Source organism: Oncorhynchus mykiss, chromosome 5, assembly GCF_013265735.2.
Source record: "Oncorhynchus mykiss isolate Arlee chromosome 5, USDA_OmykA_1.1, whole genome shotgun sequence".
In the NCBI taxonomy this organism is placed as follows: domain Eukaryota; kingdom Metazoa; phylum Chordata; class Actinopteri; order Salmoniformes; family Salmonidae; genus Oncorhynchus; species Oncorhynchus mykiss.
This window is the reverse complement of record NC_048569.1, coordinates 76,269,250-76,294,819: the sequence shown is the minus strand read 5'-3', so window position 1 is coordinate 76,294,819 and position 25,570 is coordinate 76,269,250. Positions and strand designations below refer to the sequence as shown.

Below are 25,570 nucleotides of genomic sequence, written 5' to 3'. Positions count from 1 at the left end.
AAATGTTAACTTGAACCTGTTTGCAGTCGATATTGTTCTAAGTAATTGCATGGCTTCAATGGGTAAATATGTACATAGCATGTGCTCTTATATGTGTACGCGGACAAGGCCTACTGAGGAGTACCGGAGGTAAGCTTGCTACTGATATAATTGATTAAAAAAATATATATATATGAAGGAAATGGCTGACAATCTATGGATAGTAGGCAATAATTGTGTCTGTCAAACAGCTAGGCCTACCTCTTATTCCTTGCATTACGGACTAAAGCATTGTTATAGATCTTAACAAAAGCCACAATACCAACACATACCCTCACCCACCCCCCCAATTCGAGCCCTGGTTTTAACTTACCACATTAAGCCCTTCCCTCACTGACACTGAGATATTTAACGGGTTCATGGTGAGAGAAGGAAATGGCTGACACAATCTATGGATAGTAGGCAATAATTGTGTCTGTCAAACAGGTAGGCCTACCTCTTATTCCTTGAATAGGAAGAAATAGGCTCCAACAGAAAGACCTCTTGTTGTTAGTAGCCTAAAGTCAAATTAAAATGAAGACTGTTTAAATGAATTAGGACTGCTCAAATGAACCATTTATAGATTGTGTCAGCCATTTCCTTCAGTCACCATGAACCCGTTAAATATCTCAGTGTCAGTGAGGGAAGGGCTTAATGTGGTAAGTTTAAACCCGGGCTGTTAAGATCTATAACAACGCTTTAGTCCGTAATGCTAGACACAAGCTGTAAAATGCACGGGAAAGATGAGACTCTGATGCATATGGGATATCTTTGGTTTGTCTGTATGACATTCAGAGGCTGCGCTACAAACTTCTGTAGCCGAGGAGACAAAAAAGTACTTTGATTGGGAAGTAATGTGTGATTCTGTCACAATCAATTGAAGTTCAACATTTCAACAGGCTATTAAACAACATACTAACTCTAAATCAATCCAGGAATAATTATTTAGGCTATATTAATATTTCAAGGCTAGCCTGCCATTTAAGAAATAAATTGTGAAGCATTTGTGACATGCTACAGGCTGGCAGGAACACTCAACATTTCAACAACACATCAATAACAGCACTTCAACAACATGCCTATAAATATAGGCTGTATAAAATGACATTTCGAAAAAGTATTATTTAGAATGAAATAATAATGAAAAGAAAAATGCCTTCTTAGGCTATACTGTACATTAATTCGACAGTGCCTTCAAATGAACTTTTAGAAACACGAATTTGGCCAGTCTTTGGTTTGAGGATCATGTGGTGTGGTGTGCTATGCATGCCTGGTTTGTTAATTTAGCTTAGCAAATGCTCTTATATTCCCATGCCCTAATCACAGTCAACACAAATCTATTTTGGAACAACAATATCTTGGAATAAAATATGATAAATGAGAAAATTACAGTTTCCAGAATGAAAAAAAGTTACAAGTGCAAATAGGCCTACCTGATGATATGCACCTCCTGTGTAATAAAAAAAAATAAAAAAAAACAATAGCCTGTATAGAAATCAAACTGTCCAGTGCTGCAACCTGCCGTCATTCATTATCATGTTCTGTTTTGGTATTCAAATATTCTGCTTGATTCACGGCCTATGAATGTGCATTTTCTTGTTTTCTTATGGCCCTATACAGCTCATTGGGTGCGGTCTTAGTGGTAAATAGACAGCTACGAATAATATAGATTAAAACTCTTGGTAAATAGTATAGTCTGCAGTTTATCATGAGGTATTCTAACTCAGGTGAGCTTAACCTGGAGACTTCCTTAACATTAGACATTGGGCACCAGCTGTTGTTGACCCAAAGACACACCAACCTCCCTTCGTCTTACCTGAGTCTGCTGTCCGGTCTTGACGATGCATAGAAAAACCAGCACGATGTATATCCATGTCCACGTTCAGCCTCGACTCTGAGAAACATAGGATATTACAGTTTTTCAGGTCCCGTTGATGGGATAGTCTCAAATGTAGCTCATCCTGTTTGTTCTCCAGTGATTGCACGTTCGCCAATAGAACAGAGGGTAATGGCAGTCTATTTTGCCACTGCTTCCTCTTTCGAGTCTCGGGGAGTAGGGCCTGGTCCGGAGTGAGCAGGATGTCCAGAGCTGCCAACTCCTTGAAGTAGAAATGTTTGTCCAATTCGAGGTTGGTGATCTCTGGTCATAGGAAATATGGTGGAGACATTATGCACAAATACAGTTAAGATCAGTGTAAAAACAAAACACAAAAAAAAGCAGAATTGGTCAGGTAAGACTGCTGCTTTCCAGGCTGTATCACATCCGGCCTTGATTGGGAGTCCCATAGGGCGGCGCACAATTGGCTCAGCGTCGTCCGGGTTTGGCCGGAGTAGGCCGTCATTGTAAATAAGAATGTGTTCTTAATAACTGACTTGCCTAGTTAAATAAAGGTTAAATAAAAATGAATTAATAAAAAATAATAATCCACTGCAGTGCCATCTTCTTACACATTATGAAGGAATAATATGGAGAGAGAAGTCGATTTATAGAGCAAATAATAATTCGACTTCTGAGTCGGTTAAAACTACACTTTGTGTTCTAACTTTCACCATTAGTCCTATTGATTTTGCTCTCTAAATGCCTCTTTCAGAATATTGTTCTCTTTTTTTCAAAGATGTGTATTTTCGCAGAGTGCATTAATAATGATATATGTTTTATTTAGTTTTTTACTCACAGAAGCATATTTTCCCATTACAATAATACCTGTTTTGATTTGATTAGATTTTTTTTACGAAGTACACTACATATACAAAAGTATGTGGACACCCCTTCAAATGAGTGGATTTGGCTATTTCAGCCACACCCGTTGCTGACAGGTGTATAAAATCGAACACACAGCCATGCAATCTACAAATACAAATATTGGCAGTAGAATGGCCTTACTGTAGAGCTCAGTTACATTCAACGTCGCACCTTCATAGGATGCCACCTTTCTGACAAGTCAGTTTGTCAAACTTCTGCCCTGCTAGAGCTGCCCCGGTCAACTGTATTGTGGTGTTATTGTGAAGTGGAAAAGTATAGGAGCAACAGCGGCTGTGGCAGGCTGCAAAAGTTCACAGAACGGGACCGCTGAGTGCTGAAGTGCGTGGCGAGTAAAAATCGCCTGTCCTCGGTTGCAACACTCACTACCGAGTCCCAAACTGCCTCTGGAAGCAACGTCAGCATAAGAACTGTTCGTCCGGAGCTTCATGAAATGGGTTTCCATGAGCAGCCACACACAAGCCTTTCACCATGCGCAATGCAAAGTGTCGGCTTGTGTGGTGTAAAGCTCGTCACCATTGGACTCTAGAGCAGTGGAAATTCGAGTGATGAATCACGCTTCACCATGTGGCATTCAGACGGACAAATCTGTTTTTGGCGGAAGCCAGTAGAACGCTACCTACCCCAATGCATAGTGCCAACTGTAAAGTTGGTTGGAGGAGGAATAATGGTCTGAGGCTGTTTTTCCATAGTTTGTGCTAGGCCCCTTAGTTCCAGTGAATGGAAATTGTAACTCTACAGCACACAATGACATTCTAGACGATTCTGGCTTTCAACTTTGTGGCAATTTGGGGAAGGCCCTTTCCTGTTTCAACATGACAATGCCCCCATGCACAAAGCGAGGTCCATGCAGAAATGGTTTGTCAAGATTGGTGTGGAAGAACTTGACTGGCCAGCACAGAGCCCTGACTTCAACTTCATTGAACACCTTTGGGATGAATTGGAAAGCCTGCTGCGAGCCAGGCATAATCACCCAACATCAGTGCCCGACATCACTAATGCGCTTGTGGCTGAACGGAAGCAAGTCCCCACAGCTGTGTTCCAACATCTAGTAGAAACTGTTCCCAGAAGAGTGGAGGCTGTTATAGCAGCAAATGGGGGACCAACTTCATATTAATGCCCATGATTTTGGAATGAGATGTTTGACGAACTGGTGTTCACATACTTTTGGTCATGTAGTGTATAATTGTGCAAAAAAGTTTCTAAATAAACCAATTAAATTCACATCCATTTTAATTCCCAAATGTTTTGTTTTATGTTGTCTGTCTCTCTGTCTACATCCCAGGCCCCAATCCTACTGGCTGATACACTTCCAGTCTCTCCTCTACTGTTCTGAGAACAACCAGCTGGGTTCCTTCTCTGAGGAGCTCCACAGCTGTACCTGCAGCTACGAGCACAGCCCTTGCCAGCTGCCCCCACCATGTGCCATCGGAGAGGGTCCCGCCTGCGCAGCCTGTGCCCCAGACAACCACACACGATGTGGGAGCTGCAACCCTGGCTACGCCCTAACACAGGGGGCCTGCAGACCCATGGTGGCTGACTCAACAGAGAACTACCTGGGCTTTGAGACAGACCTACAGGACCTGGAGCTGAGATACCTCCTGCAGAGGGCCGACCGTAGGCTGGAGGTAAATACATGGCTATTTGATTTTGTGAACGATTTTGTGGATAAGTTGTAGAGATATTTTAAATGTAATAAAGTTGAGTAGGATCTTGAAAAAGTAGATTGACTATTGTCTTAACAACTTAAACAACTGTATCTGTCCTTCCAGGTCCATGCCATCTTCATCAGCAATGACATGCGCCTGAACAGCTGGTTTGACCCATCCTGGAGGAAGAGGATGCTGCTGACGCTGAAAAGCAACAAGTACAAGTCCAACCTGGTCCACATGCTGCTGGGCGTGTCTCTCCAGATCTGCCTGACCAAGAACAGCACACTGGAGCCCGTCCTCACCCTCTACATCAACCCCTTCGGAGGCAGCCACTCTGAGAGCTGGTACATTCCAGTCAGTGAGAACAGCTTCCCAGACTGGACGGCCACCAAACTGGATCTACCCCTGGAGTGCTTCAACTGGACCCTGACACTGGGCAACAAGTGGAAGACCTTCTTTGAGACCATCCACATCTACCTGCGGAGCCGGATAAAGATGCAGGGCGCTGGAGGTCCGGCGGGGGCTATGAACGACAGCCTCTACTATGAGCCATTAGAAATGGTTGACCCTTCACGGAACCTGGGCTACATGAAGATCAACAGCATCCAAGTATTTGGCTACAGCATGCACTTTGACCCGGAAGCAATCCATGACCTGATCTTGCAGCTGGACTACCCATACACCCAGGGGTCCCAGGACACGGCTCTGCTGCAGCTACTGGAGATCAGGGACCGGGTCAACAGACTGTCCCCCCCAGGTCAGCAGAGACTAGACCTGTTCGCATGTCTGCTAAGACACCGGCTCAAACTGACAGCCAGTGAGGTGGTCCGCATACACGCCTCCCTGCAGGCCTTCAGCAACCGCCTGCCAAACTCTCTGGATTACGAGACCACCAAGCTGTGTAGTTAACAGCTACTATGGAATGACTGGGAGACGTTAAAGCTCAACGGCTACAAGGGGAACTATTGGACGGCTAAATGGTATACTGCTACAGTAGTTTGACTTTCAATGGTTTGTTGATTCTCTGGATTACAAGACCTTAAATGTATGTACTTAACTGTTACAGAGACACAATAAGGACATGTGAATTGTGTCTTTTGGCTTTCAGTTGGGTTGTGACTCAATGTCTTGTAAATGGTTGAGAGATGCTGGAAGCTGGTGCTTTTTTGTCCACAGAAGACACACAAAAACTCTGACACCATAAACAAAAACAGATCTAGAAAATCAGATATGTAACTCTCTCCACATCCACTTCACCATCTTGTTTAAATACAACCCTGCTCATTTATACAGTGTATACTGAAGCCAACTGGAGGGACCTTTTAAGATACATGTTACAGTCTGTTTGTTTGTAACTCTTTTATATGTTATTTTGCTTCAGTGACAGTGCACTTCCCATAACAACCAGAATACAGTGGTATCAGTCAGATTTGTAGATAACTTGTTATTAAAACATGAATTAACAACTGTGGAGAATATTTGTCAAACTTACTTATAGCCGAGTAACAGCTGTTGTTACATCTCATTGTCAGACACATTTATCGCAGCAATTAAAACCACTTAGGAACTGAGTGAATGAAATTAAAAATGATAGCAGAGTTTGATCAAATAATCATGAACCTCTATTTCATTAATTTATGCGGTTAGCTTATGGATGGTGACCAAGCTTCTCCATCCTAATTAAGTAGACTTTGTAACAGGAACAATTGAATCAATGTATTGTTGTACAGGGAATGTGCACACACACGGGGACACACACCAAAAATGAAGATATGAGTGAACAAAGCTGAGATTATTGTAAAACTGGTTCCTTTAGGGTTGTGGCTTAACAACCCATACAGTACTTTTTTTCCCATTATCTGCAACAGGTTGAATTGGAGCAGACCAGTAGACACCCCAGCTGCCCTCTAGGACCAGGAGTGATGGCCATCCAGTACACTGGGTCACAGATCCATAACTGCAGTATTCATGTCAGGTCTATAAGGTGCCAGATCTCATTTACTAACATGGCCCGTATCTCATGGTATGGCTGTCCAGCGGAGCAGATGAAGGAGAGGTCACACACCTATGAAGGTCAACGGCTGTCACTTCCATTTGTCCGCGCTCCTCTTATCAAAACCTGCTCATATTAGAAGCTAAACTCGAAAGAGAGTAATGTGGATGAAACAGGCTTGATGCTGAGGTGTTTGTCTAATGCATAACTAAATGTTAGTGTCCTTTGGATGCAGGGGTGTCTGATATTGGATAATAATTGTTTTCAAAACAGCTAGAAAATGGCTGCCGTGAAGAGATGAAAGATTAAGGTTCTGGTTGTCTCTGGTCATTTGACTCCATCCAGAATTATATCATTATTTTTCCAAAAATCATCAGTCCACCCTGCCCACCTACTCCTGGTGAGCTCGCCCCATTAGAGAGGTGAGACAGAGAACAGACAATATCTTTACATCCTCTCACCTCAAATCAACCCTGCAATCAATTAAACATTTCCCCTTACTAAGTAATTGAGCTAAAAACACCGGTGGAATTTTCTGAGTAAAAGGAAATATATGGAAAATAAATTCTGTCTGCCCATTTATTCTTCATGAGGTAAAAATGAAAAGATCCCCAGGTATGTGCCTATGATTATGTTTAATAGCCCTCTGCTCGTTCTGCAATTACCGGGCTCAGTTCTAAAGCTCGTTCTGGTGCTGCAGAGGCGGCTGGCTGGCTGGCTATAATACATTATTGTGAGTTTGTAAATAGTTGTTATTCATTCTGCAGAGGCCTGGCATCTCTCTTATGAGACACTGAGTGGGCAGAGGAGAGGCCAGACTTTGATGAAGGGAGGTCTGACCTTTACTGAGCTGTCAATCAAAAGTGTTAGATATATACATTTGTCTTTTGTACATGTATGGCTGTCTTATTGCAACTCGGTTGTGTGTTATGCTTTCACTGTTCATAATGCAGTTACTGAACATGACAATAAGACATGCCTGCTCGTAGGAGAGGCATACAGTACAGGGTGTGTTGGTAAATTCAATCTTGAGTGCCAGAGTGCGCTCATATTGCAATCTGAGCATTCTGACCTCACAAATGTCAGTCAAGCACCCAAGCTATCTGGCTAACGTTGCTAGCTTGCTAGCTACTTCCAGACACAAATGAGAGAACACCTCACTCTGACCAATTCACTTGCCCTAGCAGAGCTGGTTAGGCTGTTTTCATGTTATCCAGATTGTTGGCGACTGTAACTGTGCTGCTGGCATCAATTTAATTACACTTTTTTGCAGGTGTTCACTGACAACGGCCATATTCAATGGGTGTTGAGGGTTCTCCGTTATTACGCGCTCTGGCACACTCAGACGAGGGCTCTGAGATCGGAGTAGATTGACAGAGTGAATTTATGAACACACTCTTAATTATTCTCAAACAGATAATTATGATATTATTATAAATGTAAAAGAAAGACGTTACAATGTCACAGACACAATCATATCAAATCAAAGTCTATTGGTCACGTACACAGTTTAGCAGATGTTATAGTGAGTGCAGCGAAATGCGTATATTACTAGCTCCTAACAATGCAGTAAAATGTCAAACAAGTACACAAATAAAATGTTTTAAACACATCAAGAAATCAACAAATGTCGTAACGAATCTAATGTCGTAAAGAATCAATGCAAATTGCACTGTAACAGTAATCCAAATGCAATGTACACTACCGTTCAAAAGTTTGGGTCACTTAGAAACGTCTTTGAAAGAAAAGCATTTTTTTTTTTTGTACATTTAAAATAACATCAAATTAATCAGAAATACAGTGTAGACATTGTTAATGTTGTAAATGACTGTCGTAGCTGGAAACGGCAACGAGGTCCAATATCGACAACCATCACTCCTGTGTTACAATGGCACATTGTGTTAGAGAATGATAAGTTTCACTCTGACCAATTCACTTGCCCTAGCAGAGCTGGTTAGGCTGTTTTCATGTTATCCAGATTGTTGGCGACTGTAACTGTGCTGCTGGCATCAATTTAATTACACTTTTTTGCAGGTGTTCACTGACAACGGCCATATTCAATGGGTGTTGAGGGTTCTCCGTTATTACGCGCTCTGGCACACTCAGACGAGGGCTCTGAGATCGGAGTAGATTGACAGAGTGAATTTATGAACACACTCTTAATTATTCTCAAACAGATAATTATGATATTATTATAAATGTAAAAGAAAGACGTTACAATGTCACAGACACAATCATATCAAATCAAAGTCTATTGGTCACGTACACAGTTTAGCAGATGTTATAGTGAGTGCAGCGAAATGCGTATATTACTAGCTCCTAACAATGCAGTAAAATGTCAAACAAGTACACAAATAAAATGTTTTAAACACATCAAGAAATCAACAAATGTCGTAACGAATCTAATGTCGTAAAGAATCAATGCAAATTGCACTGTAACAGTAATCCAAATGCAATGTACACTACCGTTCAAAAGTTTGGGTCACTTAGAAACGTCTTTGAAAGAAAAGCATTTTTTTTTTTTGTACATTTAAAATAACATCAAATTAATCAGAAATACAGTGTAGACATTGTTAATGTTGTAAATGACTGTCGTAGCTGGAAACGGCAACGAGGTCCAATATCGACAACCATCACTCCTGTGTTACAATGGCACATTGTGTTAGAGAATGATAAGTTTATTATTTTAAAAGGCCAATTGATCATTAGAAAACCCTTTTGCAATTATGTTAGCAAAGCTGAAAACTGTTGTCCTCATTAAAGAAGCAATAAAACTAACCTTCTTTAGACAAGTTGAGTGTCTGGAGCATCAGCATTTGTGGGTTCGATTACAGGCTGAAAATGGCCAGAAATAAAGACCCCTCTTCTGAAACTCGTTAGTCTGTTCTTGTTCTGAGAAATAAGGGCTATTCCATGTGAAAAATTTACAAGAAATTGAAGATCTTGTATAATGCTGAGTAGTATTCCCTTCACAGAACAGTGCACACTGTCTCTAGACAGAATAGAAAGAGGAGTGGGAGGCCCCGGTGCACAATTGAGCAAGAGGACAAGTACATTAGAGTGTCTAGTTTGAGAAACAGATGCCTACAAGTCCTCAACCGGCAGCTTCATTAAATAGTAGAAGCTATTTAAGAAGGCCAGTTTTATTGCTTCTTTAATCAGAAAAACAGTTTAATGAAGGCCAGTTTTATTGTTCCTTTAATCAGAACAACAGTTTTTAGCTGTACTAACAAAATTGCAAAAGGGTTTTCTAATGATCAATTAGCCTTTTAAAATTATAAACATGTGCCAATGGAACACAGGAGTGATGGTTGCTGATAATGGATCTCTGTCCACCTACGGTATGTAGATATTACATAAAAAATCTGCAGTTTCCAGCTACAATAGTAATTTACAACATTAACAATGTCTACACTGTGTTTCTGATCAATTTGATGTTATTTTCATGTACAAGACATGTGCGTTTCTTTCAAAAACAAGGACATTTCTAAGTGACCCCAAACTTTTGAAATGTAGTGTATGTGTATATACCGTGCATTCGTAAAGTATTCAGACCACTTTACTTTTTCCACATTTTGTTATGTTACTTATTCTAAAATGGATAAATAATATATAATCCTCATCAATCTACACACAATACCCCATAATGACAAAGCAAAAATCAGTTTTATTGAACTTTTTGCAAATGTATTGAAAATAAAAAACTGAATAATCATATTTACATGAGTATTCAGAACCCTTTACTCAGTACTTTGTTTAACCTTTCTGATCTCCCCATCCCGGATCCGGGATCGTGAATACAGACTCAAGCTCATTACCATAACGTAACGTTAACTATTCATGAAAATCGCAAATGAAATGAAATAAATATGCTAGCTCTCAAGCTTAGCCTTTTGTTAACAACACTGTCATCTCAGATTTTCAAAATATGCTTCTCAACCATTGCAAAACAAGCATTTGTTTAACAGTATTGATGGCTAACGTAGCATTTAGCATTAGCATTCAGCTGGCAACATTTACACAAAAAAACAGAAAAGCATTCAAATAAAATAATTTACCTTTGAAGAACTTCAGATGTTTTCAATGAGGAGACTCTCAGATAGCAAATGTTCAGTTTTTCCTGAAAGATTATTTGTTTAGGACAAATCGCTCCGTTTTCTGCGTCACGTTTAGCTATGAAAAAAACCCTGTATCCAGGATTGTGTAAATCTATCAGCAAGCTCATTAGCATAACACAACGTTAACTATTCATGAAAATCGCAAATGAAATTAAATAAATATGCCATCTCTCAAGCTTAGCCTTTTGTAAACAACACTGTCATCTCAGATTTTCAAAATACGCTTCTCAACCATAGGAAAACAATCATTTGTGTAAAAGTAGCTAGCTAGCGTTAGCATTTAGCGTTAGCATTAGCGTTAGCATCCAGCACGCAACATTTCAACAAAAACATAAAAGCCTTCAAATAAAATCATTTACCTTTGAAGAACTTCTGATTTTTTCAATGAGGATACTCTCAGTTAGATAGCAGATGCTCAGTTTTTCCAAAAAGATTCTTTGTGTATTAGAAATAGCTCCGTTTTATACATCACATTTGGCTACCAAAAAAAATCTGAAAATTCAGTCCTCAAAACGCAAACTTTTTTCCAAATTAACTCCATAACATCGACTGAAAACATGGCAAACGTTGTTTAGAATCAATCATCAAGGTGTTTTTCACATATCTCTTCATTGATACATCGTTCTTGGACACATGGTTTCTCCCCTATATCAAATGGAAAAGTACGAGCAGCTGGCAATTGCGCACCGAATTCCACGCAGGACACCAGGCGGACACTTGGAAAATGTAGTCTCTTATGGTCAATCTTCCAATGATATGCCTACAAATACGTCACAATGCTGCTAAGACCTTGGGCGAACGACAGAAAGTGTAGGCTCATTCCTTGCGCAATCACAGCCATATAAGGAGACAATGGAAAACAGAGCTTCAGAAATTCTGCTAATTCCTGGTTGATGCATCATCTTGGTTTCGCCTGTAGAATGAGTTCTGGGGCACTTACAGACAAAATCTTTGCAGATTCTGAAACTTCAGAGTGTTTTCTTTCCAAAATATGCATAGTCGAGCATCTTTTCGTGACAAAATATCGCGCTTAAAACGGGAACGTTTTTTATCCAAAAATGAAATAGCGCCCCTTTGGTAGGGATTAGAGTCTTGAGTCTTCTTGGGGATGATGCTGCAAGCTTTGGCACACCTGAATTTGGGGAGTATCTCCAATTCTTCTCTGCAGATCCTCTCAAGCTCTGTCAGGTTGGATGGGGAGCATCGGTCATCAGGTCTCTCAAGAGATGTTCGATTGGGTTCAAGTCCGGCCTCTAGCTGGGCCACTCAAGGATATTCAGAGACTTGTACAGAAGCCACTCCTGCATTGTCTTGGCTGTGTGCTTAGGGTTGTCGTCCTGTTGGAAAGTGAACCTTCACCCCCAATCTGAGGTCCTTAGCGCTCTGGAGCAGTTTTTCAACAAGGATCTCTCTGTACTTTGCTAAGTTCATCTTTCCCCCTGACTAGTCTCCTGAAAAATATCCCCACAGCGTGATGCTGCCACAACCATACTTCACCGTAGGGATGGAGCCAGGTTTCCTCAAGATGTGACACTTGGCATTCAGGCCAAAGAGTTCAATCTTGGTTTCATCAGACCAGAGAATCTAATTTCTCATGCTCTGAGGTGCCTTTTGGCAAACTCCAAGCACGCTGTCATGGGCCTTTTATGGAGGAATGGCTTCAATCTGGTCACTCTACCATAATGGCCTGATTGGTGCAGTGCTGCAAAGATGGTTGTCCTTCTGGAAGGTTCTCCCAACTCTGGAGCTCTGTCAGAGTGACCATCGGGTTCTTGGTCACCTCCTTGACCAGGGCTCTTCTCCTCCGATTGCTAGGTTTGGCCGGGCAGGCCAGCTCGATGAAGAGTCTTGGTGGTTCCAAACTTCTTCCGTTTAAGAATGATGGAGGCCACTGTGTTCTTGGGGACATTCAATGCTGCAGAAATGTTTTGGTTCCCTTCCATAGATCTGTGCCTTGACACAATCCTGTCTCGGGGCTCTACGGATAATTCCATTGAAATCATGGTTAGGTTTTTGAACTGATTTCCACTGTCCACTGTGGGACCTTATGTGCCTTCCCAAATCATATACAATCAATTGAATTTACCACAGGTGAACGCCAATCAAGTTGTAGAAACATCTCAAGGATGATCAATTGAAAACAGGATGCACCTGAGCTCAATGTATAGTCTATTAGCAAAGGGTCTGAATACTTATGTAAATAAGGTATTTTTGTTTATATAAATTTGCCAAAATGTCTAAAAACCTGTTTTCACTTTGCTATTATTGGGTATTGTGTGTAGAGTGATGAGTCAAACATTAATTGAATAATTTTTAGTGTAAGGCTGCAACGTAACAAAATGTGGAAAAAGTCAAGGGGTCTGAATACTTTCCGAATGCACTGTACACCGGATGAATATACACAAGATATACTAAGAATGATATTTACAGCAGTAGTTATATTAGAGTGAACTATGTCAGGAATCTAGTATATAAATAAATATGCTGTGTGTATGAACAGTACAACTAAAATGCTATGAACAGTAGTAGAAATATTAGAATGCGCTATGTCGCGAATACAGTATTTAAATACACAGTACAAAACCACATGGCAAAATGGACAGAATTGCAGGAAACCAGAGTACGGAATATAAATAAACACTGAGTATATAAACATTAGGAACATCTTCCTAATATTGAGTTTCACTGCCCCGTTATGCCCTCAACACAGCCTCAATTCGTCGAGCCATGGACTCTACAAGATGTCGAAAGCGTTCAACAAGGATGCTGGCCCATGTTGACTCCAATGTTCCCTACAGTTGTGTCAAGTTTGCTGGATGTCCTTTGGGTGGTGGACTATTATTGATACAAACAGGAAAATGTTTAGTGTGAAAAACCCAGCAGCATTGCAGTTCTTCACACAAACTGGTGCGCCTAGCCTGGCACCTATAACGATAACCTTCCAAAGGCACTTAAATATGTTGTCCATTCACCCTCTGAATGGCACATAAACCATGTCTCAATTTTCTCAAGGCTTAGAAGTGTTTTATTTAAGCTGTCTCTTCCCCATCCTCTACACTGCTTAATGTAGATTTAACAAGTATCAATAAGGGATCATAGCTTTCCTCTGGATTCACCTGGTCAGTCTATGTCATGGAAAGAACAGGTGTTTGTAATATTTTGGATACTCAGTGGATATGTAGAGTTGGTGAATAGAAAAGTGTGTATAGCAGTAGTAATATAGGAAGGACCATGACTAGAATACAGTACCAGTCAATAGATTGTAAACCCTTGAATGAGTAGGTGTGACCATTGTAGAATAATCGTGAAGACATCAAAACGATGAAATAATACATATGGAATCACGTAGTAACCAGAAAAGTATTAAACAAATCAAATATATTCTAGATTTTAGATAATTCAAGTAGCCAACCTTTGCCTTGATGACAGCCTTGCACAATCTTGGCATTCTCTCAACCAGCTTCACCTGGAATGTTTTTCCAACAGTCTTGAAGGAGTTCCCACATATGCTGAGCACTTGTTGGCTGCGTTTCATTCACTCTGCTTTCCAGCTCATCCCAAACTATATAATTTCGATTGAGGTCAGGTAATTGTGGAGGCCAGGTCATCTGACGCAGCACTCCATCACTGTCCTTCTTGGTCAAATAGTCCTTACACAGTCTGGAGGTGTGTTGGGTCATTGTCCTCTTGAAAAAGAAAAATTGTCACTGTAAGCACAATGGCGAATCGCTGCAAAATGCTGTGGTGGCCATGCTAAATAAGTGTGCCTTGAATTCACTGTCACCAGCAAAGCACCCCCACACCATCACACCTCCTCCTCCATGCTTCACGGTGGGAACCACACATGCGGCGATCATACGTTCACCTACTCTGCATCTCGCAAAAACAGGGCGGTTGGAACCAAAAATCTAAAATTTGGACGCATCATAACAGAGGACAGATTTCCACTGGTCTAATGTCCATTTCTCATGTTTCTTGGCCCAAGCAAGTCTCTTATTCTTATTGGTGTCCTTTAGTAGTGGTTTCTTTGTAGCAATTTGACCATGAAGGCCTGATTCACGCAGTCTCCACTGAACAATTGATGTTGAGATGTGTCTGTTATTTGAACTCTGTGAATCATTTATTTATTTGGGCTGCAATCTGAGGTCCAGTTAACTCTAATGAACTTATCCTCTGCAGCAACTTAACTCTGGGTCTTCCTGTCCAGTAGTGGTCCTCATGAGCGCCAGTTTCATCATAGTGGTTGATGGTTTTTGTGACTGCACTTGAAGAAACTTTCAAGTTTCAAGTTCTTTCAAGTTTCAAGTTTCAAGTTCTTGACATTTTCCGGATTGACTGACCTTCATGTCAAGTCATGATGGACTGTCATTTCTCTTTGGTTATTTGAGTTGTTCTTTCCATAATATGGACTTGGTCTTTTACCAAACATGGCTATCTTCTGTATACCACCCCTACCTTGTCACAACACAACTGATTGGCTCAAACACATTAAGAAAGAAAGAAATTCCCCAAAATGTACTTTTAACAAGGCACATTTGTTATTTGAAATGCAGTCCAGGTGACTACCACATGAAGCTGATTGAGAGAATGCCAAGAGTGTGCAAAGCTGTCATCAAGGCAAAGGGTGGCTACTTTGAACAATCTTGAAATAAAATATATTTGGATTTGTTTAACACTTTTATGGCTACTACATGATTCCATATGTGTTATTTCAGAATTGTAATGTCTTCACTATTATTCTCCAATGTTGAAAATAGTAATAAAAAAAAATAAATCCCTTGAGTAGGTGTGTCCAAACATTCGACTGGTACCGTACATGTAAAGTGGGTAAAACAGTAGGTAAACATTATTAAAGTGACTGGTGTTCAACGGACATAGGGAAGCCGTCTCTATGGTGCAGAGTAGAGTACCTGGTGGTAGCTGGCTAGTGACTGTGTTTAAGGTTTCGCACATTGTAATGGGGGGAGGCCGGCCAGTGGTGACTGTTTAACAGTCTGATGGCATAGAGATAAGTCAATCCCGGTCAATTGCTTACAATTGCTAGCAATTGCTACACTGACCAACCTTGTTGCATTCCTCATTACAGCATGTTGGATACATATTCATTAGATGTGAAGACTGTTATATAGAGTGCCTTGCGAAAGTATTCGGCCCCCTTGAACTTTGCAACCTTTTGCCACATTTCAGGCTTCAAACATAAAGATATAAAACTGTATTTTTTTGTGAAGAATCAACAACAAGTGGGACACAATCATGAAGTGGAACGACATTTATTGGATATTTCAAACTTTTTTAACAAATCAAAAACTGAAAAATTGGGCGTGCAAAATTATTCAGCCCCTTTACTTTCAGTGCAGCAAACTCTCTCCAGAAGTTCAGTGAGGATCTCTGAATGATCCAATGTTGACCTAAATGACCAATGATGATAAATACAATCCACCTGTGTGTAATCAAGTCTCCGTATAAATGCACCTGCACTGTGATAGTCTTAGAGGTCCGTCAAAAGTGCAGAGAGCATCATGAAGAACAAGGAACACACCACGCAGGTCCGAGATACTGTTGTGAAGAAGTTTAAAGCCGGATTTGGATACAAAAAGATTTCCCAAGCTTTAAACATCCCAAGGAGCACTGTGCAAGCGATAATATTGAAATGGAAGGAGTATCAGACCACTGCAAATCCACCAAGACCTGGCCGTCCCTCTAAACTTTCAAGGAGAAGACTGGAGAAGAGAAGAGGACTGATCAGAGATGCAGCCAAGAGGCCCATGATCACTCTGGATGAACTGCAGAGATCTACAGCTGAGGTGGGAGACTCTGTCCATAGGACAACAATCAGTCGTATAATGCACAAATCTGGCCTTTATGGAAGAGTGGCAAGAAGAAAGCCATTTCTTAAAGATATCCATAAAAAGTGTTGTTTAAAGTTTGCCACAAGCCACCTGGGAGACACACCAAACATGTGGAAGAAGGTGCTCTGGTCAGATGAAACCAAAATTGAACTTTTTGGCAACAATGCAAAACGTTATGTTTGGCGTAAAAGCAACACAGCTGAACACACCATCCCCACTGTCAAACATGGTGGTGGCAGCATCATGGTTTGGGCCTGCTTTTCTTCAGCAGGGACAGGGAAGATGGTTAAAATTGATGGGAAGATGGATGGAGCCAAATACAGGACCATTCTGGAAGAAAACCTGATGGAGTCTGCAAAAGACCTGAGACTGGGACGGAGATTTGTCTTCCAACAAGACAATGATCCAAAACATAAAGCAAAATCTACAATGGAATGGTTCAAAAATAAACATATCCAGGTGTTAGAATGGCCAAGTCAAAGTCCAGACCTGAATCCAATCGAGAATCTGTGGAAAGAACTGAAAACTGCTGTTCACAAATGCTCTCCATCCAACCTCACTGAGCTTGAGCTGTTTTGCAAGGAGGAATGGGAAAAAATGTCAGTCTCTCGATGTGCAAAACTGATAGAGACATACCCCAAGCGACTTACAGCTGTAATCGCAGCAAAAGGTGGCGCTACAAAGTATTAATTTAAGGGGGCTGAATAATTTTGCACGCCCAATTTTTCAGTTTTTGATTTGTTAAAAAAGTTTGAAATATCCAATAAATGTTGTTCCACTTCATGATTGTGTCCCACTTGTTGTTGATTCTTCACAAAAAAATACAGTTTTATATCTTTATGTTTGAAGCCTGAAATTTGGCAAAAGGTCGCAAAGTTCAAGGGGGCCGAATACTTTCGCAAGGCACTGTATATCGAATCAATTATCTTTGTGTATTATTAATTATTCTGTAATTAAATGAATCACAGAATAGTAATTAACTAGGAAGATGTGGCACCAAGTTTATAATTTAAATTTCCCTAATTTAACTCTTCAGGCATTTTATCATCTTATTGATTACAGTCTTCTAGTAATGTATAGTTACCTCATTAGTCTCATTTCTGAACGTTGCAAACCCTTGGATATCTGCACGAACCCGAGCATCAAATCATGAATCAGCGATATACAAATTGGCTTAATTATTTATTTACTAACTAATCAATCACAGAATTACATAAACACACACACAATAGGTCATACATTGGTTACTAACATGATACAAATAAAAAGCCCATAGTGGACGAAACCAATATGACGGCTTGGTAGACAAAGGAAAGGGTTGGGGACAGTTTAAGAGCGGGAAACTCAGAGTGGACCCACTGTAATACAGTTCATAACTACAGTCATATAAATGCTAATATTTTGAACATGAACAGCCGCTCATTCGAAAATGAATAGCAATTGACATATTTACGAGTCTATGCCTTTGTTGTCCATCTCTGTGATCACCGGTCCGTGTGCTGGATAATAGTAAGTCGACCGAAAGCCTCTGGTTTGTCCACCAGAGATCAAAGTATGTCGTAGTTGTAGGTTGATATAATGGCTACGTCAGAGTACCATTCGGAAATGTTCTTAGATCGGACGCGTTTACCAAACTAAAGTTGTAGTTTGAACCACTTCACACACCAGCATCACCAGGTGTGTTTTGGTCTAATGTAAATGTTGTCGCAAGTGGGTTTTATACTTTTAGTAGAAAAGGGGGCGTTCCATGATGCCAATGTAAATGTCTGTGCTCACGGGGTGTGGTCACTGACTAGTTAAAACTTTATATGAAAACCCATACTCTCATTTAGAAGGCTAACATCACATTTCATCTTTTCAAAAGTATTCCTATACTCAATAATTTATTTTGTACAACATTCAGATGCAAACCCATAATTGAGAAGTGTACACAAAAAAGGAAACAGTAATGTGTGTCTCCTGTCCTTCATGAGGTCACCAAATGAAACAAACTCAACATTACTTTTCCTTAAGTGTCCACAGACCACTCCAACTGCTTGGAATATAGAAATGCTCTTCAACGATTCAACCTTTTGATGTTACCCTACTGCAGTCTTTTTCTGTGGTAACAAAGCGATTCTCAACTTTCAATTTGGCCGAGTGGGGTAAAGAGTTTTAGGTAGTTTTGACCGTCATAAACCTGTGGTGGGAGAGAGAGAGAGAGAGAGAGAGAGAGAGAGAGCTATGAATCTCACCCAAAAAGGGCATGTCGTGACAACATTATACAACTAAGTCATTTATCAGACTATAAGGGTTTATGGAAGTTCAAAGAGAGCGATAATGAATGGTGCTGCTCTGTCTGCTTTTTTGAAAAAAGTGGAGGGTCACTATCAGAAAATCAAAGCACAGATCTGAGACAACAACTGAGCTTCCTGTGTTCCTAACAAACACAAAGTGTAAAGAAAACACTGCACCCTGGTCGATACTCAACTCAGTTTTAATGGGTAGGCTGCGTGGCAACCATTGTACTGTGACACAGGAAGTAAGATCCCAGGTTTCCGACAAAACTTTCCCCTCCTGGGGACCGGGCAGTATATTGGGAATAGCAAACACAAGAAAAAGGTAACCGCTGTTGGCCGATAAATCAATAGTCTGCTTTATTACCTGGAAGAACAACAGGTTCTGCAGAGATCAATAATTACACTTAGGAGGCTCCTCTGGCATTTTGTCCCCCCTTCCCTTCACCCTGACCAAACGAGACTAGATCAGAACCAATTTATTACTGAGATGTCGATATCCGCCTGTGGATTGTATAAACTCAATTCAATCCTGATTTTTATTTCCAAGGATGATGCATTTTAAAATTACATTAGTTCAGGTGTCGGTTTAGCAAACTCCATTCCTCAGCCACTCAGGCTGTGAACACAAAACCCCCAGCTGTGAGGAGAACAACAAATAACATAGCTTCATATCTTGACGATGCTGTGAGAAACAGCTAAACTCCAACATTAATATAGAGTTTCAGACAAGAGAAGTAATAATAATAACTTCTAAGTGGGAAACTCATAATTTTTCCCTCAGAGTTGTTTCTGCCTGTGGGGGAACAGTGTCTTGGGACCCAGAACAAAGTGCCTTTCAAAATCAAACCACAGTGAGGGGAGAGCAGCATGTTTTCAGTACCAGAAAGAATTATACCACATGCACACCCAAGCCTCTTACAAAAGAGTTCTGCAGTAGCAACGTTTCGCAGTAACAAATACATAGCCTATAATTCTTCATCACCAAAACCCTAGCACCCAAACTGTTCTTGTTGATCTCTACATTTACAGACAATGTAAGAAAATGAAAGGAAACACAAAGAAAACAAAGTAAAAAGAACATGCTTTTCCTATGAATAGGAATATTCCAGGGTTATTTCTCCTGATGCCATCAAGCAAAGGTATTCCCACAGGAGGCTCAACACCTGTTCAAAGGTATGCTGTTAGATATGCTAGGCTGTAACCAAGAGTTACTGGAACCACCACATTAGCATTCTATCCCTAGAGCGCACCCAGCAAACCACTTTTTAAATGAACAAAGGGAGAGAGGGAGAGAAAAGGACAGAGAGAGAGAGTGAGATAGAGAATGCTCCAAGCTGCTATTTAACTCTGACTTATGGCTGAAGAGATATACATGGGCATGTTGTTTTGTGAGGTCTTTCCCGAATATTCCTTCTCCTGAATTTCAAAGAAAGGTTAGATAACATAGAAATTAAAGAGAGACTGGTTGAGGGACATTCAGCTGTCCACATTCCCCTCCTCAGTTCATTAGAATGCATTACAAACATACTATATACTGTATATGGAAGTTGTTTGATCTTGAAAGCAGTGCATGGACAATGGGCTTGAAGGTCTTGTATGGAGGAAAGGACGATTGAGTCTGAAGCTATCATTCTTCCTGGTGTGTTGAGTGAGTGTTTGCGATGCAGACAGAAACCTAATCAGCCCAGGCCTACCCAGAGACATTTTATGCACAATAGAATTGCTTTGGGGATCTTCAGGCCAGGTTTTCAATGCATCTTGTATTAGACAGTGTTTTACTGTGGCATGTACTCATTACAGGATGTATGAACATAGTAATTTAGGATGCAGCCTCAGCTGGTGAGTCAAAAAATGTACCTGGTATCTCCAATATTCTTTGAAGTCATTTTCTAAATTCTTTGAAGTGACTGAAGTCTCCAGGTAGAATTGACAAATGGGTCAGACACATAACTTACTGCGTTATTCGTTTTGTTAGTACTGTACTGTAGCCTTTTCCAGGTTACAGAATCAAATGTATTTGACAGACTTTCCCCAACAAGTGAATACTGTGGTCCATTGAATGTTGATAATGTCCTCAGCTCCTATTGTCATAAGATCGTGTTTGTTATCTTTCACTCCACCATGTCGTGCCCCTGATCTCTACACCCTTAGAAAAAGGGTTACAAATTGGTTGTGCCAATAGGATAACCCTTTTCGGTTGCAAGTAGAACCCTTTCTAAACAGGGTTCTACATGAAACTCAAAAGTGTCACAACTTCTACCGAAGTCGGTTCCTCTCCTTGTTCTGGCGGTGTTCGGCAGTCGATGTCACCGGTCTTCTAGCCATCGCCGATCCATTTTTCATGTTCCATTTGTTTTGTCTGATTGACTCACTCACCTGGTTTCAATTCCCTAATTACATGTTGTATATGTTCCCTCTGTTTCCCCCATGTCGTTGTCGGGAATTGTTCATTGTAAGTACGTGTACCTTTTGTGACTGGTGCGAGACAGGTTTTGTGTGATTTTTGTAAGCCGGGAGTTATGTGCATTAAACGGCTTCGGCCATTTACCAAGTTCTGCTCTACTGCGTTTGACTTCCATGCCACCAGTTACGCACCCCTTGACAAAAAGGCTTCTATCTGGAACCAAAAGGATTCTTGTACCTGCAACCGAAAATGGTTCTTCAAAGGTTTATTTTATGGGGATAGACGAAGAACCCTCTGCGTTTCTAGATACCACCTTTTTTTATAAGAGTGTACAGCAGTCTAATGGGAAGGAAAACAAATCATTAACTTACAATGCAATCGGAAAGTATTCAGACCACTTTACTTGTTCCACATTTTGTTACGTCACAGCCCTATTCTAAAATGGATAACATTAAATGTTTTCCTCATCAATCTACACACAATACGGCATTATGAAAACGTTAAAATATAAAAAACAGAAATACCTTATTAACATAAGTATTCAGACCTTTTGCTATGAGACTCAGGTGCATCCTGTTTCCATTGATCGTCCTTGAGATGTTTCTACAACTTGATCCACCGGTAGTAAATGCAATTGTTTTTATAAGGCCCCACAGTTGACAGTGCATGTCAGAGCAAAAACCAAGCCATAAGGTCAGAGGAATTGTCTGTAGAGCTCCGAAACAAGATTGTGTAGAAGGGTACCAAAATTGTCTGCAGCATTAAAAGTTCCCAAGAACCCAGTGGCCTCCATCATTTTTAAATGGAAGAAATTTGGAACCACCAAGACTCTTCCTAGTGCTGACAGCCCTGCCAAACTGAGCAAACGGGGGAGAAGGGCCTTGGTCAGGGAGGTGAGTGAGATGGTCACTCTGACAGAGCTCCAGAGTTCCTCTGTGGAGATGGGAGAACTTTCCTAAAGGACAATCATCTCTGCAGCACTCCACCAATCAGGCCTTTATGGTAGAGTTGTCAGATGGAAGCCACTCCACAGAAAAATGCACATGATAGACCGCTTGGAATTTGACAGAAGGCACCTAAAGGACTGATGAAACCAAGATTGAACTCTTTGGCCTGAATGCCAAGCGTGGCAGCATCATGCTGTGGGGATGTTTTTCAGCAGAAGGGACTGGGAGACTGGTCAGGATCAAGGGAAAGAGATCTTTGATGAAAACCTGCTTGAGAGTGCTCAGGACCTGAAACTGGGGTGAGGGTTCAACTTCCAACAGGAAATTACCCTAAGCACACAGCCAAGACAATGCAGGAGTGGCTTTGGGACAAGTCTCTGAGTGTTCTTGAGTGGCCCAGCCAGAGCCCCATCTTGAATCCGATTTAACATCGCTGGAGAGACCTGAAAAAAGCTGTGCCATGACGCTCCCCATCCAACCTGACAGAGCTTGAGAGGATCTGCAGCGAAGAATGGGAGAAACTCCCCAAATTCAGCTTATAGCGTCATACCCAAGAAAATTCTAGGCTGTAATCACTACCGAAGGTGCTTCAACAAAGTTCTGAGTAAAGGGTCTGAATACTTATGTAAAAGTAACATTTCCTCATTTTTTTATACATTTGAGAACATTTCTTAAAACGTTTTTTTGCTTTGTCATTATGGTGTCTTTTGTGTGTAAATTGATGAGGGGAAAAAACTATTCAATTTAACATAACAAAAGGTGGAAAAAGTCATGGGGTCTGAATACTTTCCGAATGCACTGTATTAGGTAATGTCAATGTTATATGGCATGCAGTCACCATAAAAAGCAAGTGATAGTATCAACGAATACATCACAAACTCTAACACAAACAACTATATCAATACAGAGAAAAAACAGCATGTTCTTTTCAGCTCCCATGCCTGTCCTTCAGTTTCCCCAGCAAAACGTTTAGTATGTTAAGAGGCAAGACGAGGAGGATAGTGGAGCCCGGGTAACGCTTTTCCTGTTCTGTTTACTGAACAACTCAGCCATTCAAATGACACAAGCGCTTTGGAACCAATTGAGCTGTGCCTTGAGTGTTGGTGAGTGACCCCAGCAGCACTCGAGATGGCAGTGTGACTGATGCATTTATCTTCCAGGGCTAGTGTAGCATAATCTTTTTCTCACAGCAATCCGAGTCAAATCAGTGCTCTTAACAACAGAAATAATTACAATAGGTCTAAATCTGCAAACAAAATCAACTGCCATTCAGAAGATGGATGGAAGGATGGAAGATGTCTGAAGAGGGTCTGCCTTTGTTTGTTTTTCTGACACAAGAGAGAAGTGGAAGGCGGTAGGAACACATTTTATAGACACTTTCAGCATTTACGTCCTCCAGTTTTGTACCGTATGTCATCAAATGATCGGCATATGTATTGAAATGCCACTCCTGCTTTCTGTATATACTTTATATATATAATTTTTAAGAAGTCTTACTTGAGAAATGTGTGTAACTGAAGGTGGTACTTTCCCTCCAAAGTAAAACCACCCCACACTGGGAAGTTAATAATGATTTTGCTGTGGAAGTATGAAATCTGTTAAAATAATGAAGGTCTGCGGGAACTGTGGTTTAAATCATTGAACGCTGTCGTTATCATAAACAAGAGTTGGAGAAAAGGATATAGTATTGATTGAGAAGATATTAGAAATGAAGGAATTCACAGTGCAGATCCTGTGAAAGAGTTCCTTCCTCTGTTAGTTATAGGTGATTTCAGACACACAGACATGGATGAAGTGCATTTGCCATGTCAAAATCGGCATCTCCTGAGCCTCTCCCCTGGACTGTAGGTCTATAAACGTCCTGGTTGTCCTCTAACTCCACTGCTTATCCACCCTCACAACTGTCTGTCTGTCTGTCTGTCTGTCTGTCTGTCTGTCTGTCTGTCTGTCTGTCTGTCTGTCTGTCTGTCTGTCTGTCTGTCTGCCTGCCTGCCTGCCTGCCTGCCTGCCTGCCTGCCTGCCTGCCTGCCTGCCTGCCTGCCGGCCGGCCTGCCTGCCTGCCTGCCTGTCTGTCTGTCTGTCTGTCTGTCTCTGTCTCTCTCTTTCTCTCTCTCAGGTGGTTATTACAGCTGACCTTTTACTCTGATCCGGCCCACACTATATCCTTTAGACATACAAAATCGAAGATCCACTTCATATGGTGCCCTGGATTCCCGCCCCCCACGCCAAGAGCATCCTGCCTGGCCGTGCTCTCTGCCTGGTGGAGGGTAAGAAAATTGGAGGAGTGGGGCGAATTGATGTTCCAATTTGGCCCTGAATACAATGTGCAATCATCCATCATCCAGGTCTGAAACGACACAACAATGTAGAGGCGTCCTCGGGTGTTTATGTGTGGATATGTGTGTGTGTGTGCGTGCACATGGTGCATTTAGTAGGTATCCATCACTCTTGAGAGCTCTGGAATTGATATGTTGAAACCAAATTGAATGGATGAGGTGATTGCCCAGCGAGAGCAGCATTGTCACATCTCAATAGACCATAGGTGGGAGGAGTTGTAGAAGGGCTCATTGTAATGGCTGGAATGGAATCAATGGAACGGAGTCAAACAGTTGGTCGCCTTATGTTTGATGTGTTTGATACCGTTCCATTTATTCCAGTCCAGCCCTTACAATGAGACTGTCCACTTACAGCTACTCCCACAAGCCTCCTCTGCAATAGACGTGCCCTTATCAGGAAATAATAAGTATATTTTCACCACCCAATTTAGACCTGCATGGCACACCAATCAGAAAAAAATGTTTGAACCGAAGCATACCAAAGAGGATGCTTATTAGAGAAGTTCAATTTGCATATATTGCTTGTCAAGAATATGGAGAGAAAACTGTCAAAACTAGATCAAAGGAACCTTTCGGTAGATTTGATGAAATTGTTCCTTGAATAGTCTGACAGAATGGGACAGAATTGTGACAAAACTGTTATCCTGTAGACATAAATCATTGTCAAGATATACATCAGATATTGCACCTCCGCAGCTTGCTGTTCTCAATTGGTTTCACTCAAAGTAGTAGAGAGAGTAATTGAAAGACATATACCATTACATGTAGGAAGGAGTGTGAAGTTTAAGCAAGTTTAGGATCATTAACATTTAGATAAAATCCCCAACCAAAACATATATATATAATACCGAATATATACAGTACCAGTGAAAAATTTAGACACACCTATTAATTCCAGGGTTTTTCTTTATTTTTTCTTTATTCCCTTATTTTATTTGTACTATTTTCTACATTGTAGAATAATAGTGAAGACTTCAAAACTATGAAATAACACATATGGAATCATGTAGTAACCAGTAAAGTGTTAAACAAATCAAAATATATTTGAGAATTTATATTCTTCAAAGTAACCACCCTTTGCCTTGATGACAGCTTTGCACACTCTTGGCATTCTCTCAAGCAGCCGTCACCTGGACTGCATTTCAATTAACAGGTGAGCCTTGTTATAAGTTCATTTTTGGAATGTATTTCCTTCTTAATGCGTTTGAGCCAA

At 40.9% G+C, this 25,570-nt stretch overlaps 1 protein-coding gene across 3 annotated transcripts in view; it reads left to right on the top strand.

Moving 5' to 3' along the window:
• LOC110524583 (BMP/retinoic acid-inducible neural-specific protein 3) overlaps positions 1–5,899 on the top strand; it is a 35,948-nt gene extending 30,049 nt beyond the window's left edge. For all 3 annotated transcript variants that reach the window (XM_036978426.1, XM_021604384.2, XM_036978427.1), the window contains exons 7-8: positions 4,065–4,407; positions 4,552–5,899. In XM_036978426.1, the coding sequence (XP_036834321.1) occupies positions 4,065–4,407; positions 4,552–5,340 (1,132 nt within the window). In that variant the 3' untranslated portion in view covers positions 5,341–5,899. The remainder of the gene's footprint in view (positions 1–4,064; positions 4,408–4,551) is intronic.
• Positions 5,900–25,570: the final 19,671 nt, after the last annotated feature.